Source organism: Syngnathus scovelli, chromosome 6 (genome assembly GCF_024217435.2).
Source record: "Syngnathus scovelli strain Florida chromosome 6, RoL_Ssco_1.2, whole genome shotgun sequence".
Lineage (NCBI taxonomy): Eukaryota > Metazoa > Chordata > Actinopteri > Syngnathiformes > Syngnathidae > Syngnathus > Syngnathus scovelli.
The window spans coordinates 2484231-2500456 of NC_090852.1; the positions used below are offsets into that span (position 1 = coordinate 2484231).

At 46.1% G+C, this 16226-nt stretch overlaps 1 protein-coding gene across 7 annotated transcripts in view; it reads right to left on the reverse strand.

The window, feature by feature from the left end:
• Positions 1–1369: 1369 nt before the first annotated feature.
• The window catches only part of sntb2 (syntrophin, beta 2), a 170862-nt gene continuing 156005 nt past the window's right edge, over positions 1370–16226 (reverse strand). For 2 of the 7 annotated variants that reach the window (XR_007482134.2, XR_007482138.2), the window contains 2 exons: positions 2539–7247; positions 1370–2426 (listed from right to left, as the gene is read on the reverse strand). Coding sequence is in view for 1 of the 7 variants with exons in the window: in XM_049723051.2 (XP_049579008.1) it covers positions 6969–7247 (279 nt within the window). In the remaining 6 variants the exon portion in view is untranslated. Of the gene's footprint in view, positions 7248–16226 lie in introns of all 7 variants that reach the window. The other 5 variants (XR_007482135.2, XR_007482136.2, XR_007482137.2 and 2 more) reach the window with 5 other exon arrangements.

Genomic DNA, 16226 nt, shown 5'->3' on the forward strand with positions numbered 1-16226 from the left:
GATTGACTTCAGCCCACTGATAACTTTACAGTGGATCCCCCCTTTTCATCACCATTTATCCTCACAGGTGAACCCCCGCGAGCCCCCTTTCCTTTTCTGAGCACAACTTCTTTGCAAGCATGGGCACCCGGTCTGCAGCTGAAATGGATGCTAAATTGCCAATTCCCCACACAGTGATAAATACAGGTACAGTAAGCTGTAGCAACGTGGCGAGGCTAACAAAAAGGTACAGTAAGCTGTGGCAGCGAGGCGAGGTTTTGAGGACTGTGGACACTTCAGTGATTACAAGGAAAAAACGGAAGAAGATACAAGATAAAAAAAACAACAGGCACCAAAGTAACAAATAAATTCTAACGAAACAGACTTTGACGTGACTTGGGAGCATACAAAACAAAGTACATGGTGACGCACAGATGACAATGACCCAACAAAACTGAACAGAAAGGAAGGGACTAAATACAAACAAGTGATGAGATAACGAGACACACCTGGACAAAACACAAGTTGCTAAGGGAGCTGATTGGAAGACACAGGGGGCGGGGCTAACGAGAACAGGTGGAAACAATTACTTCACGAAAGAGACTTTGAAGAAGATCAACACAAGGAAAACATGACAATAAACAAAAGAAAGACAAACCAAAGTCTAAATCAAAACCAAACAAAAACATGACAGAACCCCGCACCCTCAATGGACAGATCCCAAATATCCCAAAACCAGTCCAAATACAGCGAGGACGGAACGGGGCTGAGGCGGAAACACGGCCCCCTAATTGGGGCCAGTCCAGCGGTTGTCTCGAGTGCCAGATGTGAACAGTGAGGTCAGTCCACGGAGCATCTCAGACGCCAGAGGAGTGCTTTCTGGATCAAGTTTGCTTGATTGACACATCAGCCTGACTACGTCTATGACAACAAAGCAACGGCTTGTTTACTCGTTTTCTGACTTGCTGACTATGCTTAATCAACGTCCTGTTGTTTTGGAATAAAATATTTTAACGTTTAACGCAACAAAGATGCCTAATTGGATGCATTGTGGCTGGGTGTAGCAACACGCCCTATTGCTGAAGAATAAAAAAATTAGGATTGCCGCTCAGCGAGGACGCTTGCAGTGGATTGTGTTAGCCGGCCTGCTGTTCAGCCAGCCAGCCGCTCAGCCAGCCTGCCGCTCAGCGAGGGGGCTTGCCATACAGCGTTGTCCGCGTTCCAATTCAATTTCGGTTAAATAACTGCAAGGCAACCACCAGAAGTCGGCTTGTTGGACTTACAAACCCTTCAGCTGAGTGTGGCTGTTTAAAACACCTTCTTTTGGTATAGGCGGTGGAGGGGTTATCCCATACATGGACTTCAGGGAAAATGTAAGTCAAATGAACCCTTACAGATTCAAGAATTTTTATTCGCCATGTTTGAGCATGCCAAACAAGGAATTTGACTTCGGTACATCACAGCTTCTGTTCAACATTTAGGTGACTAACAACACTCAGGACATGTGCAAAAATTGACAAACATCCCCTGATCTTAAACTCCCAGGAGGGCAAGGAAAAACTCAAAACTCAAACTAGGGGAAATGAGAAATCTTGAGAAGAGACCACAGATGGGAGGATCCCTCTTCTAGGATGACCAGGCTGCAATGGACAGTGGACATAGTACACATAATACAGACAATTCAAAGAAGTCGTGGAGAGCAGGATGTTATTGCACAGCAATGACTCTGAGACTCTAAGAGTGGTGTGAGTTCATCAGAGCGGCAGCCTGGGAGAAGAAGCTGTTTCTGTGTCTGTTGGTTTTGGCGTACAGAGCTCTATAATGCCGTCCGGAGGGGAGTAGTTTGAACAGACTGCAACCTGGGTGAGAAGGGTCTGTAGAGATGTTACTTGCCCGTTTCCTGGTCTTGGACAGGTACAAATCTTGAATAGATGGGAGGTTGATTCCAATTATCTTTTCTGCAGTCCTGATTGTCCGTTGCAGTCTGTGCTTGTCTTGTTTGGAGGCCGATCGAAACCAGACAGTGTTGGAGGTGCAGAGGATAGACTGGATGATAGCAGTATAGAAGGTCTTCAGCAGCTTCCGCAGCAGGTTGAACTTCCTGAGCTGTCTCAGAAAGTACAGCCTCTGCTGGGCCTTCTTCCGGACAGAGTCTATGTGGCTGGTCCATTTCAGGTCTCAAGAGATTGTGGTTCCCAGGAACTTGAAGGTGTCTGTGGAGAGAACAGTATTACTGTGGATAGTGAGGGGTCACAGTGGTGAAGGGTCTCGCCTGAAGTCTACTGTCAACTCCACGGTCTTGAGCGGGTTCAGCTCCAGGTAGTTTTGGCTCCACCAGTGGACCAGCCGCTCCTCCTCCTGCCTGTACGAATTCTCGTCACCGTCCCGGATCAGTCCGATGAGAGTGGTGTCGTCTGCATACTTCAGGAGCTTCTCAGGAGAGTCACCTGCGGAGCAATCGTTAGTGTAGAGAGAGAAGAGCAGTGGGGAGAGGACGCACCCCTGAGGGGCGCCAGTATTGGTGGTCCGGGTGTTGGATGTGATGGTCCCCAGCCTCACATGCTGTCTCGTGTTGGTCAGGAAGCTGGTGATCCACTAACAGGTGGAGGCAGCCACCGCGAGCTGGATGAGCTTCTGTTGGAGGATGTCAGGAGCGATGGTGTTGAACGCCGAGCTGAAGTCCACAAACAGGATCCTGGCATACGTTCCTGGGGTGTCCAGGTGGTGCAGGATGTAGTGCAGTTGACTGCATCGTCTACCAACCTGTTTGCCCGGTAGGCAAACTGGATGGGGTCAAGCAGGGGTCCCGTGACGTCCTTCAGGTGGTTCAACACTGACCTCTCAAAAGATTTCATGACCACAGATGTCAGGGCGACAGGTCTATAGTCATTCAAACCATGGCGGGCTTTTTGGCCACCGGTACGATGGTGGAGCTCTTGAAATACAAGGGCACCTCACACAGCTCCAGGGAACGGTTGAAGATCCGTGCAAAGGTGGGGGCCAGTTGTTCAGCCCAGACTTTCAAGCAGGAAGGGGACACGCCGTCTGGGCCCGGTGCCTTCCTGATCTTTTGTCTCCGGAACATCTGACGCACTTCCTCCTTGCGGATCTGGAGTGCGGGCGCGGCCTCTGCAAGAGAGAGAGTAGGTGACAACGGCGATGGAGGTGTGAACAGAGCGGTTGTGGGGGGGAGGTGAGTATGTTGATTGTGCTGCAGGAGGTCCTGTTGTGTGGCAGGACCGATCAAACCTCCAGTAAAACTTGTTTAGCTGGTTTGCAAGCCTTGGGCTCTCTACAGGACGTTTTCAGGACGAGGTTTCTTGAAGCCCGTGATGCTCTGCAGACCTTTCCACATTGTTGAGGGATCCGGATTGGCAGAGAGGTGTCTCTCCAGGCTCTCCCCGGTAACACCTCTTGGCTTTCCTGACCTCTCGGTTCATTGTGTTTCTGGTCTGCTTGAACAGGTCCCAATTGCCACTCCTGTAGGCCTCCTCCTTGACTTTGCGTAGCCTCCTGAGGTTCGGTGTAAACCAAGGTTTGTCGTTGTTGTACGTGCAGAAGGTCTTAGTCTGCACACACAGATCCTCACAAAAACTGATGTATGATGTGACAGTGTCAGTGAGTTCATGCAGGTCTGAAGTTGCAGCTTCAAAAATCCCCAATCGGTGCAGTCAAAGCAGGCTTGGAGGTCCTGCTTTGACTCCACTGTCCACTTCCTCACAGTCCTCACCACAGGCTTAGAAGTTTTTAATTTCTGCCTGTAGGTCGGGATCAGATGAACTTGACAGTGGTCCGAGAGTCCTAAAGCTGCACGAGCCACAGAGTGGTATGCATCCTTTATTACAGTGTAGCAGTGGTCCAGTGTCTGTGCCCCCTTGATAAAAGAACCAACTAGAATATGTCACACTCGCAGCTCTATTCTCGATCTCATCTTCACTGATCAACCCACAAAATATAGCATATCAGGAGTCATCCATGTGGCTGTATCAGACCATTCTCTCATACACACAGTTAGAGAAAACCTTAAACCTCGGAAAAATCATCCACATTGCACTATTTCAAATATACCAAGATCTAAGCTACCACAGTATGAAACCGAAATAAAGAATATTGATTGGAGCAACCAACTAGCACTCACCGACCCAGAACACATCTTAGCAGATTTCCAGAATCGCATAGAAGCCATACAGAAAAATACACTACTACCAGAAAACTCAGTCTACGACAGAATAAATTACCCTGGATAAACTCAGATATTCTCAATTTAATCGCACAGAAAACCACTGCACTCAAATTGTATAGGTCAATAAAAAACTATTGAAAATAAAACAGCTCTCACACATCTTAGAAATAAATGCACCTTACAGATAAGTAAGGCTAAAAAAATTTAATTTGTTTTTAACTTGTTTTTAACTTTTTAACGCTTGTAAAGTAACCTTCAGTGACCTGAAAGGCACTTCTAAATGAAATGTATTATTATTATTATTATTATTATTAAAAGCACCTACTTCCAGGAGCAAATCACTCAGGCCGCCACAAACCCCAAAATCCTCTGGCAGATACTAAAATCCAACACTGGGCAAACTCATGAAAATACAAACAACAACATACAAATATCTTTATAAAATACACTCACTACTAATTAGGAACAGATTGCAAATGCATTTAATAATTACTTTATCACCTCTATTAAAGAACTGACAGAACACTTTGATCCTCCGTCTCCACCCACACCTATAACTCCCTCATCAGACAAGCTAACCTTTTCTGAGAATACTCTCTCAGAGTTATCCAGTATTCTCAGCTCACACAATAACTCAAAGGCCAAAGACATCTATGACTTAAACACAGACTTTTACAAAACCCATGCCAGTCAATCTCTGCATAAGACATTCCATATTTTCGACTGCGTGGAAAAAAAAAACATATTTAAATCAGACGACCAAACAACCCTATCCAACTACCGTCCCATATCAATCCTCCCACCTATATCAAAACTCTTAGAAAAAATCCTGTCAAAACAACTTATAGAACATCTTGAAACAACCTTCTCAACAACTCACAATTTGGCTTCCGATCAGCTCGTTCAACACTATCTGCACAGCTACTACTCACAGAATATATACGCACGCACTTCTCTTAATAAAGGCCACATCACAGGAGCAGTCTTTGTAGATTTCCGTAAAGCCTTTGACACAGTTAATCACTAAATACTCCATAACAAACTAGCTTCTTTTCATCTCTCCCCCTCAGTTTTAACAATGCTCTCTTCATACCTCTCCGATAGAATCTAGGTTGTTAATATTGGTCAGGCTACATCTACTCCATTACCATCTCCCACTGGTGTTCCCCAGGGCAGCATACTGGGACCATTATTATTCATTATGTACATCAATGACATGCCCAACATATGCAAACAACCTCGAATCATATTATACGCTGACGACACAGTTATTTTCACCTCAGATCCGAACATCGAAACCATAAACTCCAAACTTACTTCTGATCTCCAGCTCCTACATGACTGGCTAAAAGTAAACCATCTGACGATCAATATAAAAAAACTGAAATAATATATTTTCACTCCCCGAGGAAAAACATCTCCATAATTGTCCCCATTACTCTATCCAATCAAACTCTAGTAGTCACAGACACATATAAATATCTTGGAGTGCACTTAGACTCCCACCTCAGCTACAAAAAACATGTTAACACGCTCACTAATAAGCTCAAACAGAAAATATATGTCTATAACAAGATCAGGCCCTATCTCACCCATAATGTCTCAAATATTTATCTACATTCTATCATACTGTCTATCTTATCATACTGTCTCCCCATTTGGTCTCTCATCACAAAAGAAACTCTGGATCCCATAGCCAGACTATACAATAGAGCATACAAAATACATGGCAGACTATCAATCTGGACCATCACTGCACGTCACTTGCACACTCCAATGCACTAACCTTCCAGAATTATACAATTCTTATGGCAATAAAACTCTTATCAACTACACACAAATTCTCTCCCACCTATAGTTAATTCACTCATCCCAGGCCATAATGAAAGACAGGCCCGCATCACCCGCTCAGTTACACAGGACCTCATCCGAACCCCAGCATACAAAAACAATTTTGGTTTAAACTCTTTTAGCCGCACATCTATTTTGATCTGGAATGAGATACCCCTTCAAATCAGATCAGCCACCTCTATTACGTAATTTAAACGGCTATACACATATTTTTTAATAACAAACCAAACTTGCACCCATTAACAATAATGTATATATTGTATTGAAATGTATGTAATGTTATAGAAACCTGCTGTAAAACAGTTCTTGAACTGAGTCAGGCCAGTCCAAGAAACTTTGATGTTACATGTTGACCTTTCCTTTAAATAAACTGAAACTGAAAGCCCCTCTGGTGGGACACGTTATGTGCTGTCTGTATTTGGGGAGTTCGTGTGCAAAGTTCACCCTGTTAAAATCACCCAGAACAATGATTAGTGAATTTGGTAGAAGTTTCTCCATGTCTGTCACCTGGTCAGCCAGCATCTGCGTGGCTTCACTCGCACGTGCATGTGGTGGAATGTAAACAGCCGCCATGACGATCGAAGAGAACTCCCGTGGTGAATAGAACGGCCGGCAGTTTATGAAAAGTGTTTCTAGGAGAGGGCTGCAAGACTCTTTCAACACCGTGACATCAGTACATCAACGATCATTAATATAGAAATATAGATCACCTCCCTTTGATTTTCCAGTGAGCTCCGCGCTGCGGTCTGGATGCAGTAGCCGAAACCCAGCTAGCTCCACGGCGTGGTGGGGGGGGTGCATCTGTCAAGCCACGTTTCAACAAAGCACAGCGCGGCGGATCTGCTGAAGTCCGTGTTCCTTGAAGTGAGGAGCAGCAGTTCGTCCATCTTGTTCGCCAGGGAGCCGACATTCGCCAGATGAGTTGTTGGTAGGGCAGATCGGAACCCTCTCTGCCTCAGCTTCCGGCGCGTTTGCCACGTCGTCTTCGGCGTGCTAGCTTGTATAGCACCGCCGCTCCGGCTAAAATCTCCGCCAAACAGTCTGGATCAGAGAGAACTGGAGAGAAAATACCAGGAGAAGACTGTCCGATGTTTAAGAGTTCTTCTCTGGTAAAAGTGATCCGGGATGGACAGCAGAGGACACAGAAAACACACAAAATAAGACAAAGTAGCAGAGGGCGACTCACCGTGGCAGCCATCCGCGGCGCCATCATGACGTCAGATTTCAGTTGAATCTATAACGACATACGTATGAACAATTCAGCTTGCATAAAGACTCTCAAGGAGTCATGTTTGCGTAAGTTGGTGACAGATGACTGGTGACAGATGATTGGTAACTGATGCCCGCTATGCAGAAATCTCTGGATGGGTGCTACACCAGAATGCTGCGTGCAGTACTATGTCAACACCAGCTGGAGTGAACACGTTACCAACGTACATCTGTATGGAGGGCTACTGAGGCTGAGTAATGAAATCGCAGTCAGGAGAATGAGGCTAGCTGGTCACTGCCACAGGCACAGAGAAGTCCCGGCCAATAAGCTGGTGCTGTGGGAGCCAGCACACGGGCATCGGTGTCCCACACCAACATATGTGGACGTACTGAAGAGAGATGTGGGCACAGAAACTGAGAGACATCCATTGCTTGATCTCCGCAAGGCACGCCTCAAGATTCCAACAGTCCCGCGGATCTGTCATTGATAATGGCATATATAGTTGGGTGTCATCCGCGTAACATTGAAAACTAATGTTATATTTACATATTATGTCCCCAAGCGGAATCATATGAATATTAAATAGAATTGGTCCGAATACCGATCCTGTGGGACACCACACGTAACATTATAGAGCTCAGAGGACGTATTGCCATGGATGGTGCATCCTGTCTGATAGATAGGAATAGAACCAGCCTAGTGCTGACCCTGAATCACCAACACAACTTTTAAGACGCTCTAATAAAATATCGAAGTCTACAGTGTCAAAGGCAGCACTAAGATAGAGTAGTAACAATACCGATGAAGTGTTTGAATCCATAGCTATGAGGAGATCATTCGTCACTTTAGCAAGTGCTGTCTCTGTGGAATGATTAGCTCTAAAACCAGACTGAAAAGATTCATATCGATTATTGGCAACCATGTAATAAATAAGCTGCTGCGCTACTACTTTTTCAAGAAGTTTTGCTATGAATGGGAAGTTTGAAACTAGCCTATAATTACTGAGACAGTCCGGGTCAAGATTTGCTCGCTTAAGTAACGGTTTAATGATAGCGGTTTTAAAGGCTGTTGGCACTATCCCAGAGGAGACAGACAGATTAATTATATTTAAGACGGACGGTCCTAAAATTTGAAATAATTCTTTAAATAGTTTGGCTGGAAGCGGGTCGAGTAAACATGTTGTTTGTTTAGCCGCACTAACCAATTTTGTAAGCCTTTCAAGGGACACGCTTTTAAAATTTGAGAAGGTTATTGCATGATCGTCAGCGCCGGTAATTGGCGGTCTCGACTGAGCGATTGGAATGGTCATCTTGATCTCATCCCTAATGGATTCAATCTTTTGAGCGAAAAATTTCATGAACTCGTCAGCTGAGTGGAGGGTCGGCTGGCATAGTGTTAGCTTTGCCACTGTATCAAATAGGTATTTAGCATTGTTTTTATTGAGGTTAACGACTTGCAAAAAATAACGAGTTTTTGCTAAAATAAGCGCATCTTTATATTTCAGGAGGCTGTCATGCCATGCCTGATGGAAAACCTCAAGTTTGGTTAAACGCCAGCTGCGCTCATGCTACATAATTGCTTAAGCGTACGTGTTTCATCTGTGAACACGGAGCGTAGGCAATCTACGGCGAGTTTTCAGACGTAGCGGCGCCACAGAGTAGATGGCGTTTAACAATGTCGCATTGAATTCATTTGTAAGCTTATCAATAGAGCCGATATATGCGGCAAATATGGCAGTTGCCAGCGACAGTAACTCAGATAGCTCAGTTGCAGTCATGGAGTTAACATTACGGCTGCTATAATTCTCATTGCTCTCTTGTCTTTGACAAAGAACTAAAATTTCACATTTTATTAGGTAATGATCAGACAAAACAGTAGTGTATGGCAGTACTGTTATATTTGAGGTTGCAAGTCCTCGGGATAATACCATATCTAAGGTATTTCCATTCTTATGCGTTGCTGCCTGTATGGCTTGCATAAAACCAAACGTATCAGTCACAGTCTGAAACGCCGAAGTAAGTGGCTCTGACGGTAAATTCATGTGGATATTGAAATCGCCCATGATTATTATATTATCCACATTTGTCATTAGATCAGCCACGAATTCTGAAAATTCATCCAGGAAGCCAGAGTAAGCCCCGGGTGGACGGTAAATAACAGCAAGATAAAATGACGGTAAAGCGGTGGATTGGACAGTGAGAACTTCAAATGTTTTAAACACGTTAATCGAACGGGGCCTAAATCTAAGATCGGAATTTAAGATGAGGGCGACACCCCCACCCTTTTTTCGAGGACGCGCCACATGCGAGCTCACAAAATTTGGAGGGGAGGCCTCATTAAGCGGCAGCAGTTCATTAGGTTTTAACCAGGTCTTGCAAAGACCAAAAACATTTAGATTATCTTCCGTGATGAGGTCATTAACGAGAACTGCTTTCGTATGAAGCGATCTTATATTCATAAAACCGAGTTTAAGTGTAATCGGTCGATCAGAGTTCATATCTATCGAAGGATTTTTAAACGAAATGCAAGATTGTGTTCTCTAGGCCTGACATCACCTCTCAAATGTTTATTAGCGCGGTGGGACGATACGGCCGTGGGAATTTGATAGTAAATATTTGTTACACATGTAATATTATCTGAAACAGGCACCGTTTCATCGGCGATACCGGTCGGGGTGGAGTGATTGGATTTGTCTACTACCTCAGTAGAAAGTGTGTTCACGTGTACTGTAGTACGATTCAAACTGTGACACTACACAAGGAGCTATGCGCATGCTGGAAGTCCAGCCTAGCGCTAGTTAACCTTAACTTAACAGACTCCAAACCCATCCTAACAGGTGGTCTAATCACCTGTGCCCCGGCCTGCTCTAAAGTGACCTGTCATGAGTGGCTCAAACAGTAATCTATATTGCTAGAAAGAGTGAAGGCACCTTCACGGTTAGGATGAAGGCTGTCCTTCCTCAGCAGGTCGGGGCGGCCCCAGAAGGAGGACCAGTTATCTATAAAATACAGTCCCTGCTTTTTACAGAACCCAGCCATCCGTCGCTTAAGGGAGACTAATCTACTAAACCTCTCATCAGTGCCTCTCCCAGGCAGGGGGCCAGAGACAAATACTCGATGCCGACTCCTCTTTCTGGCGAGATCACAAGTCCTCGCTATGTTTTTCTTTGTGATCTCTGATTGCCTCATCCTAACATCATTGGCGCCGACGTGTATCACTATGTCCGAGTAGTGTTGTTGGAACTACGCTGTTGACCAGGCCTATTGCGAGTCAGCTCCCTAAGATTAGCTTCTATGTCGGGTGCTCTGCCCCCAGGAATACACATTACCGTGGCTGGATTTTTAAGCGTAATATTTCGGGTAATGGAGTCACCTATGACCAAAGTGCGAGGGCCAGTAAACTGAGATGACTCTGGACGGCTATGCGTCTTACCTGGCTCATCGCGATTAGCAAGCCGCTTGGGGCTAATGCTAACTGGGCTAGCGGGCTGACTACAGTCCGCCACATCTACTGTTATCGCACTATTCTGCTCTAGCTGGCGGACACGTCCCTCTAGCAGGAACAACCTCTCTAAGAGAAGGGTGCAGTTGGTGCACGAAGCCGTACAAACCTCTTGATCCACAGCCATACTTTATGTGTCCGATGATCGACGGTAGGCAAACGGCCACGAAGCCTCCGTTGAGAGCCGAACAGTGACGTGGTAGAAAAAATATTACTGTCACCTCCCCAGCTTGAACCAGCCAATCTTCCAGCCAAAACATACCATATTTATCGGACTAAAAGTCGCTCCGGAATATAGGTCGCATTAGCCATAAAATGTACAAAAACCTGAAAAAAAACATATATAAGTCGCTCTGGAGTATAGGTCGCATTTTGGGGGAAATTTATTCTACAAAATCCAACACCAAGAACAGACATGAACGAGCAACAACAGGCTAAACGATAGGTATGCTAACGTGACATAAACACAAACGAAGAGCTGAGAACGGGCCTGACGTAACATTCAGTGTTATTCAAATACCTATTACATAAATAACACGTTTATAAAACCATCTTTATCACTCCAATTCATTAAATCGATCGATCATGTCACGAATCGGAGTGGAACATGGAGCGGGACGACCAAGTGCAGCTTGGACCAGGGTTTATTGAGGGAAAAGGGAAGTGGAACGAGGCATCGAGGGAAACAGATGAGAACTGGCAAACTAATAACATGACAGACAGGGATGGCAAACAGAAACAGACTCGAAACAGACAGGAACCACAAGGACAGCAAACGTGACGACATCGACGATCCGACCGGGAGTGAGGGGCAGACAGGACTTATATACACGACAGGTAACGAGAGGCAGGTGGGAATAATCACACTGATCATGGGCACACAGGAGGGGAGGGGCGAGCACACAGACACACGAACAAAACTATGACGCGATTGGGGACGAGTCGTGACAGAACCCCCCCCCCCCACAAGGGACGGCTCCCGACGTCCCAAAAAACAAACAAACAACTCGGGCGGCAACTAGGGGAACCGAACCGCACTCGGGCGGCGACTTGGGGAACCGAACGGCGCTCGGGCGGCGACTTGGGGAACCGAACCGCGCTCAGGCAGCGACTTGGGGGACAGAACCGCGCTCGGGCGGCGAGTTGGGGGACAGAACCGCACCCGGGCGGCGACTTGGGGGAGCGAGCCGCACAAGGGCGGCGACTTGGGGAACCGAACCGCACACGGGCGGCGACTTGGGGAACCAAACCGCACTCGGGCGGCGACTTGGGGAACCGAACCGCGCTCGGGCGGCGACTTGGGGAACCGAATCGCGCTCTGGCGGCGACTTGGGGGACAGAACCGCACTTGGGCGGCGACTTGGGGGACAGAACCACACTCGGGCGGCGACTTGGGGGACAGAACCGCACACGGGCGGCGACTTGGGGAACCGAACCACACACAGGCGGCGACTTGGGGAACCAAACCGCACTCGGGCGGCAACTTGGGGAACCGAACCGCACTCGGGCGGCGACTTGGGAGACAGAACCGCACTCGGGCAGCAGCTTGGGGTACAGAACCACACTCGGGCAAACGGAGAGTCAGAACTGCATGCAGCGGCAAGAGTCACACACGCCGCAGCAGTGGGAGTGGAGCCAGGGATGATCGCTGGTTTGGCGCAGCTGGCTCAAAGTCCGGCATTGCTGGCAAGAAGTCCGACGACGGCCGTGGGTCCAGTGACGCCGGGGTGAGGCCCGATGGTGGACGCAAGTCTGATGGCGGCCGCGGGTCCGGCGTTGCCGGAGCGAAGTCTGATGGCGGCCACAGAGCCGATGGCGCCGGGAGGAACTCTAATGGCGGCCGCGGGTCCGGTATTGCGGGAGCGAGTTCGACGGCGGCTGTGGAGCCCATGGCGCTGGAACCTGCTCGGACGTGGATCGGGCGTCGCAGCGGGAGCTGGTGGTGGAGGGGGGTCCAAGCGCTGGTCAGATCGTTCTGTCACGAATCGGAGTGGAACATGGAGCAGGACGACCAAGTGCAGCTTGGACCAGGGTTTATTGAGGGAAAAGGGAAGTGGAACGAGGCATTGAGGGAAACAGACGAGAACTGGCAAACTAATAACTTGACAGAGTGACCGACAGAGATGGCAAACAGAAACAGACAGGAACCACAAGGACAGCAAACGTGACGACATCGACGATCCGACCGGGAGTGAGGGGCAGACATGACTTATATCCACGGCAGGTAACGAGAGGCAGGTGGGAATAATCACACTGATCATGGGCACACAGGAGGGGAGGGGCGAGCACACAGACACACGAACAAAACTATGACACGATCGGGGACGAGTCGTGACAGATCATCCTTTATGTCAACAATGCCGGCTGGTTGCGCGCCTCTGACGGCGGTTGCATTTCAAAATATTCCACAGGCCCATACAAAGATATATAAATTATATATCAAATAACTATTATATAAGAAATAACATTATCAAACCATCTGTGTCACTCCTAATCATTAAATCCATCGATCAAATTCCTCGTCCTTTGTCAACAACGCCGCCCTGACACCCTCATCGTTATTCCACAGATCTATATAAGAAATAACATTATCAAACCATCTGTGTCACTCCTAATCATTAAATCCATCGATCAAATTCCTCGTCCTTTGTCAACAACGCCGCCCTGACAGCCTCATTGTTATTCCACAGATCTAGTATATAACTATATTATAGCGTTAACAAAGTACAAGGAAAGGCGTGGGTTTGGTAAACGGCTCTTTATTTAACAAAACAAGAGTTCAACGAGCCAACAACTACTGAACTGTAATGATAAAAACATATACAAGTTGCTATACGAAATAAAATATATCAAATAACTCTAACATGAATAGTTCACCGCTACACGGCCCCAAGCACCGGCGTGGACTTCCAGGCGTGTGGCGGCGTGGACTTCCATCCCTGGAGGTGGCGTTCCAGCCACGGAGGTGGAAGAGAGCTCCATAGAATAGGACCGGGCGTGCGTAAAAGCCAGGTCCGAGCCCCATCCACCGTCCCCGGACAGCCACCCGGCCGAGCACCGGCCCCCGGCTTCCATCCACGAAGGTGAAAGAGAGCTCCGTAGAATAGGACCGGGGGTGCGTAAAAGCCATGTCCGAGCCCCATCCACCGTCCCCGGACAGCCACCCGGCCGAGCGCCGGCCCCCGACTTCAATCCACGGAGGTGAAAGAGAGCTCCGTAGAGCAGGACCGGGCGTACGTAAAAGCCATAATAGTTTTTCAAACCTTCTTTGTCACTCCAAATCATTAGATCCTCCAAACTCTTCGTCCTCCGTGTCACTTACAAACAAATGAGGCCGGTCATCTTCGTGATCCCGTGATCGAATCTTTGTCCTTTATGTAAACAACCGCCGCACCGCGCCGCTGACTTCACTTGAAATTCAAATTACAGTAATCACTTGCTACATCGCGGTTCGTTTATCGCAGTTTCACTTTTTATTTTTTATTTTGAAAATTTGTGAAAAAATTCACATGTCGCTCCTCAGTATAAGTCGCCCCCCCACCCAAACGATGGAAAAAAACTGCGACTTATAGTACGAAAACTACGTTATATGTCGCACCGGAGTTTAAGTCGCATTTTGGGGGAAATTTATTTGACAAAATCCAACACCAAGTACAGACATGTACCAGCAAAAACAGGCTAAACCAGGGCTGTCAAACTCATTTTATTCACGGGCCGCATTGTAGTCATAGCTTCTTTTGGAGGGCCATTATGACTGTCAACCCAAATAAATGTATGAGCACCTCATATTATATACAGTAAAAGCTACAAAACAAACTGATAAATAACTCATTTTCAAATCAGACGAGTAAAAACTGGTCAAATATTTCATGAAAAGATATTATTAAAAGTGAAGACAATTTGCAATTCTAGTAATGACACACGAATTTGATGCACAATTTGTCTACGCGGGCCACATAAAATGATGTGGCGGGCCGTATCTGGCCCCCAGGCCTTGAGTTTGACACCTGTGGGTTAAACGTACGATATGCTAACGTGACATAAACACAGACGAGGAGCTGAGAAAGGGCCTGACGTAACATTAACAGTTATTAAAATAACTATAACATAAAAAATACGTTTATTAAACCATCTGTATCACTCCAAATCATTGAATCCATCGATCGATTTCTTCGTCCTTTCTGTAAACGCCACGTGTGCGGTGCACCGTTGACGTCAGACTCGTCATCAGTTGCAGTTAAAATTATTCTACAGGCCCATATAACGATATATAAACTATATATCAAATAACTATAATATAAACAACAATTATATCAAACCATCTGTGTCACTCTAAATCAATGAAACTATCGATCGAATTCTTCGTCCTTTATGTAAACAATGCCGCATGTGCAGCGCGCCGCTGACGTCGGACTCGTCGTCAGTTGCAGTTCAAATTATTCCACAGGTCCATATAACGCTATATAAACTATATATTAAATAACTATAATATAAACAATTTTATCAAACCACCTGTATCACTCCAAATCATTAAATCCATCGATCAAATTCTTCGTCCTATATATAAACAATGGCGCGTGTGCGGCGCGCCGCTGACGTCGGACTCGTCGTCAGTTGCAGTTCAAATTATTCCACAGGCCCATATAACAATATAAACTATATATCAAATAACAATAATATAAACAACAATTTTATCGAACCATCCGTGTCACTCCAAATCATTAAATCCATCGGAATCTTCGTCTTGTGTCACTTAAAAAAACAAAACAGAAAAACACATCTGTTGACGATGGAACTACGTGCGCCGCTGACATCAGACTAGATATATCAAATAAATGTAATACAAACAACAATTTTAACGAACCATCCATGTCACTCCAAATCATTAAATCCATCGGAATCTTCATCCGCTGTGTCACTTTAAAAAAAAAAAAAAAAAAAAAAAAAAAAAAAAACAGCTGTTGACTCTGACCTAGTTAGGTGCGGCGCTGACGTCAGCCTCGTCGTCAGTTGCGGCTCCAATTATTCCACAGATCTATGTATATAACTATATTGTAGCGTTACCAAAGTACCAGGCAAGACGTGGGTTTGGTAACCGGCTCTTTATTTCACAAAAGAGCTCAACATATGAGCCAACACAGTGCTATAAGTAAGTGCCCTGGATCGCTCTTCCCCCACCCTCCCCTTCTGCTGCCTTCATGGCCTTGCTAGACATTCGGAAACTACTGAAGTCTACCAATAGACGTTGCTACTCTAAATAAACTATTTATCAAATAACTATAACATAAATAACAAGTTTAACCGTCTGTGTCACTCCAAATCATAAAATCTCCTGACTCCGGAAGTCAGTGAATGGAACTCATCGTCAGTGAGGCTCCAATTATACCCACAGCCATAGTGCGCCCTAATGCGGTTTAAAGTGAAAATAACGTGAAGTGATCAACTATTCTCGTAAGTCAGTAATATAAAATCAAGTAAAAATTTGTGAATAATTACACATAT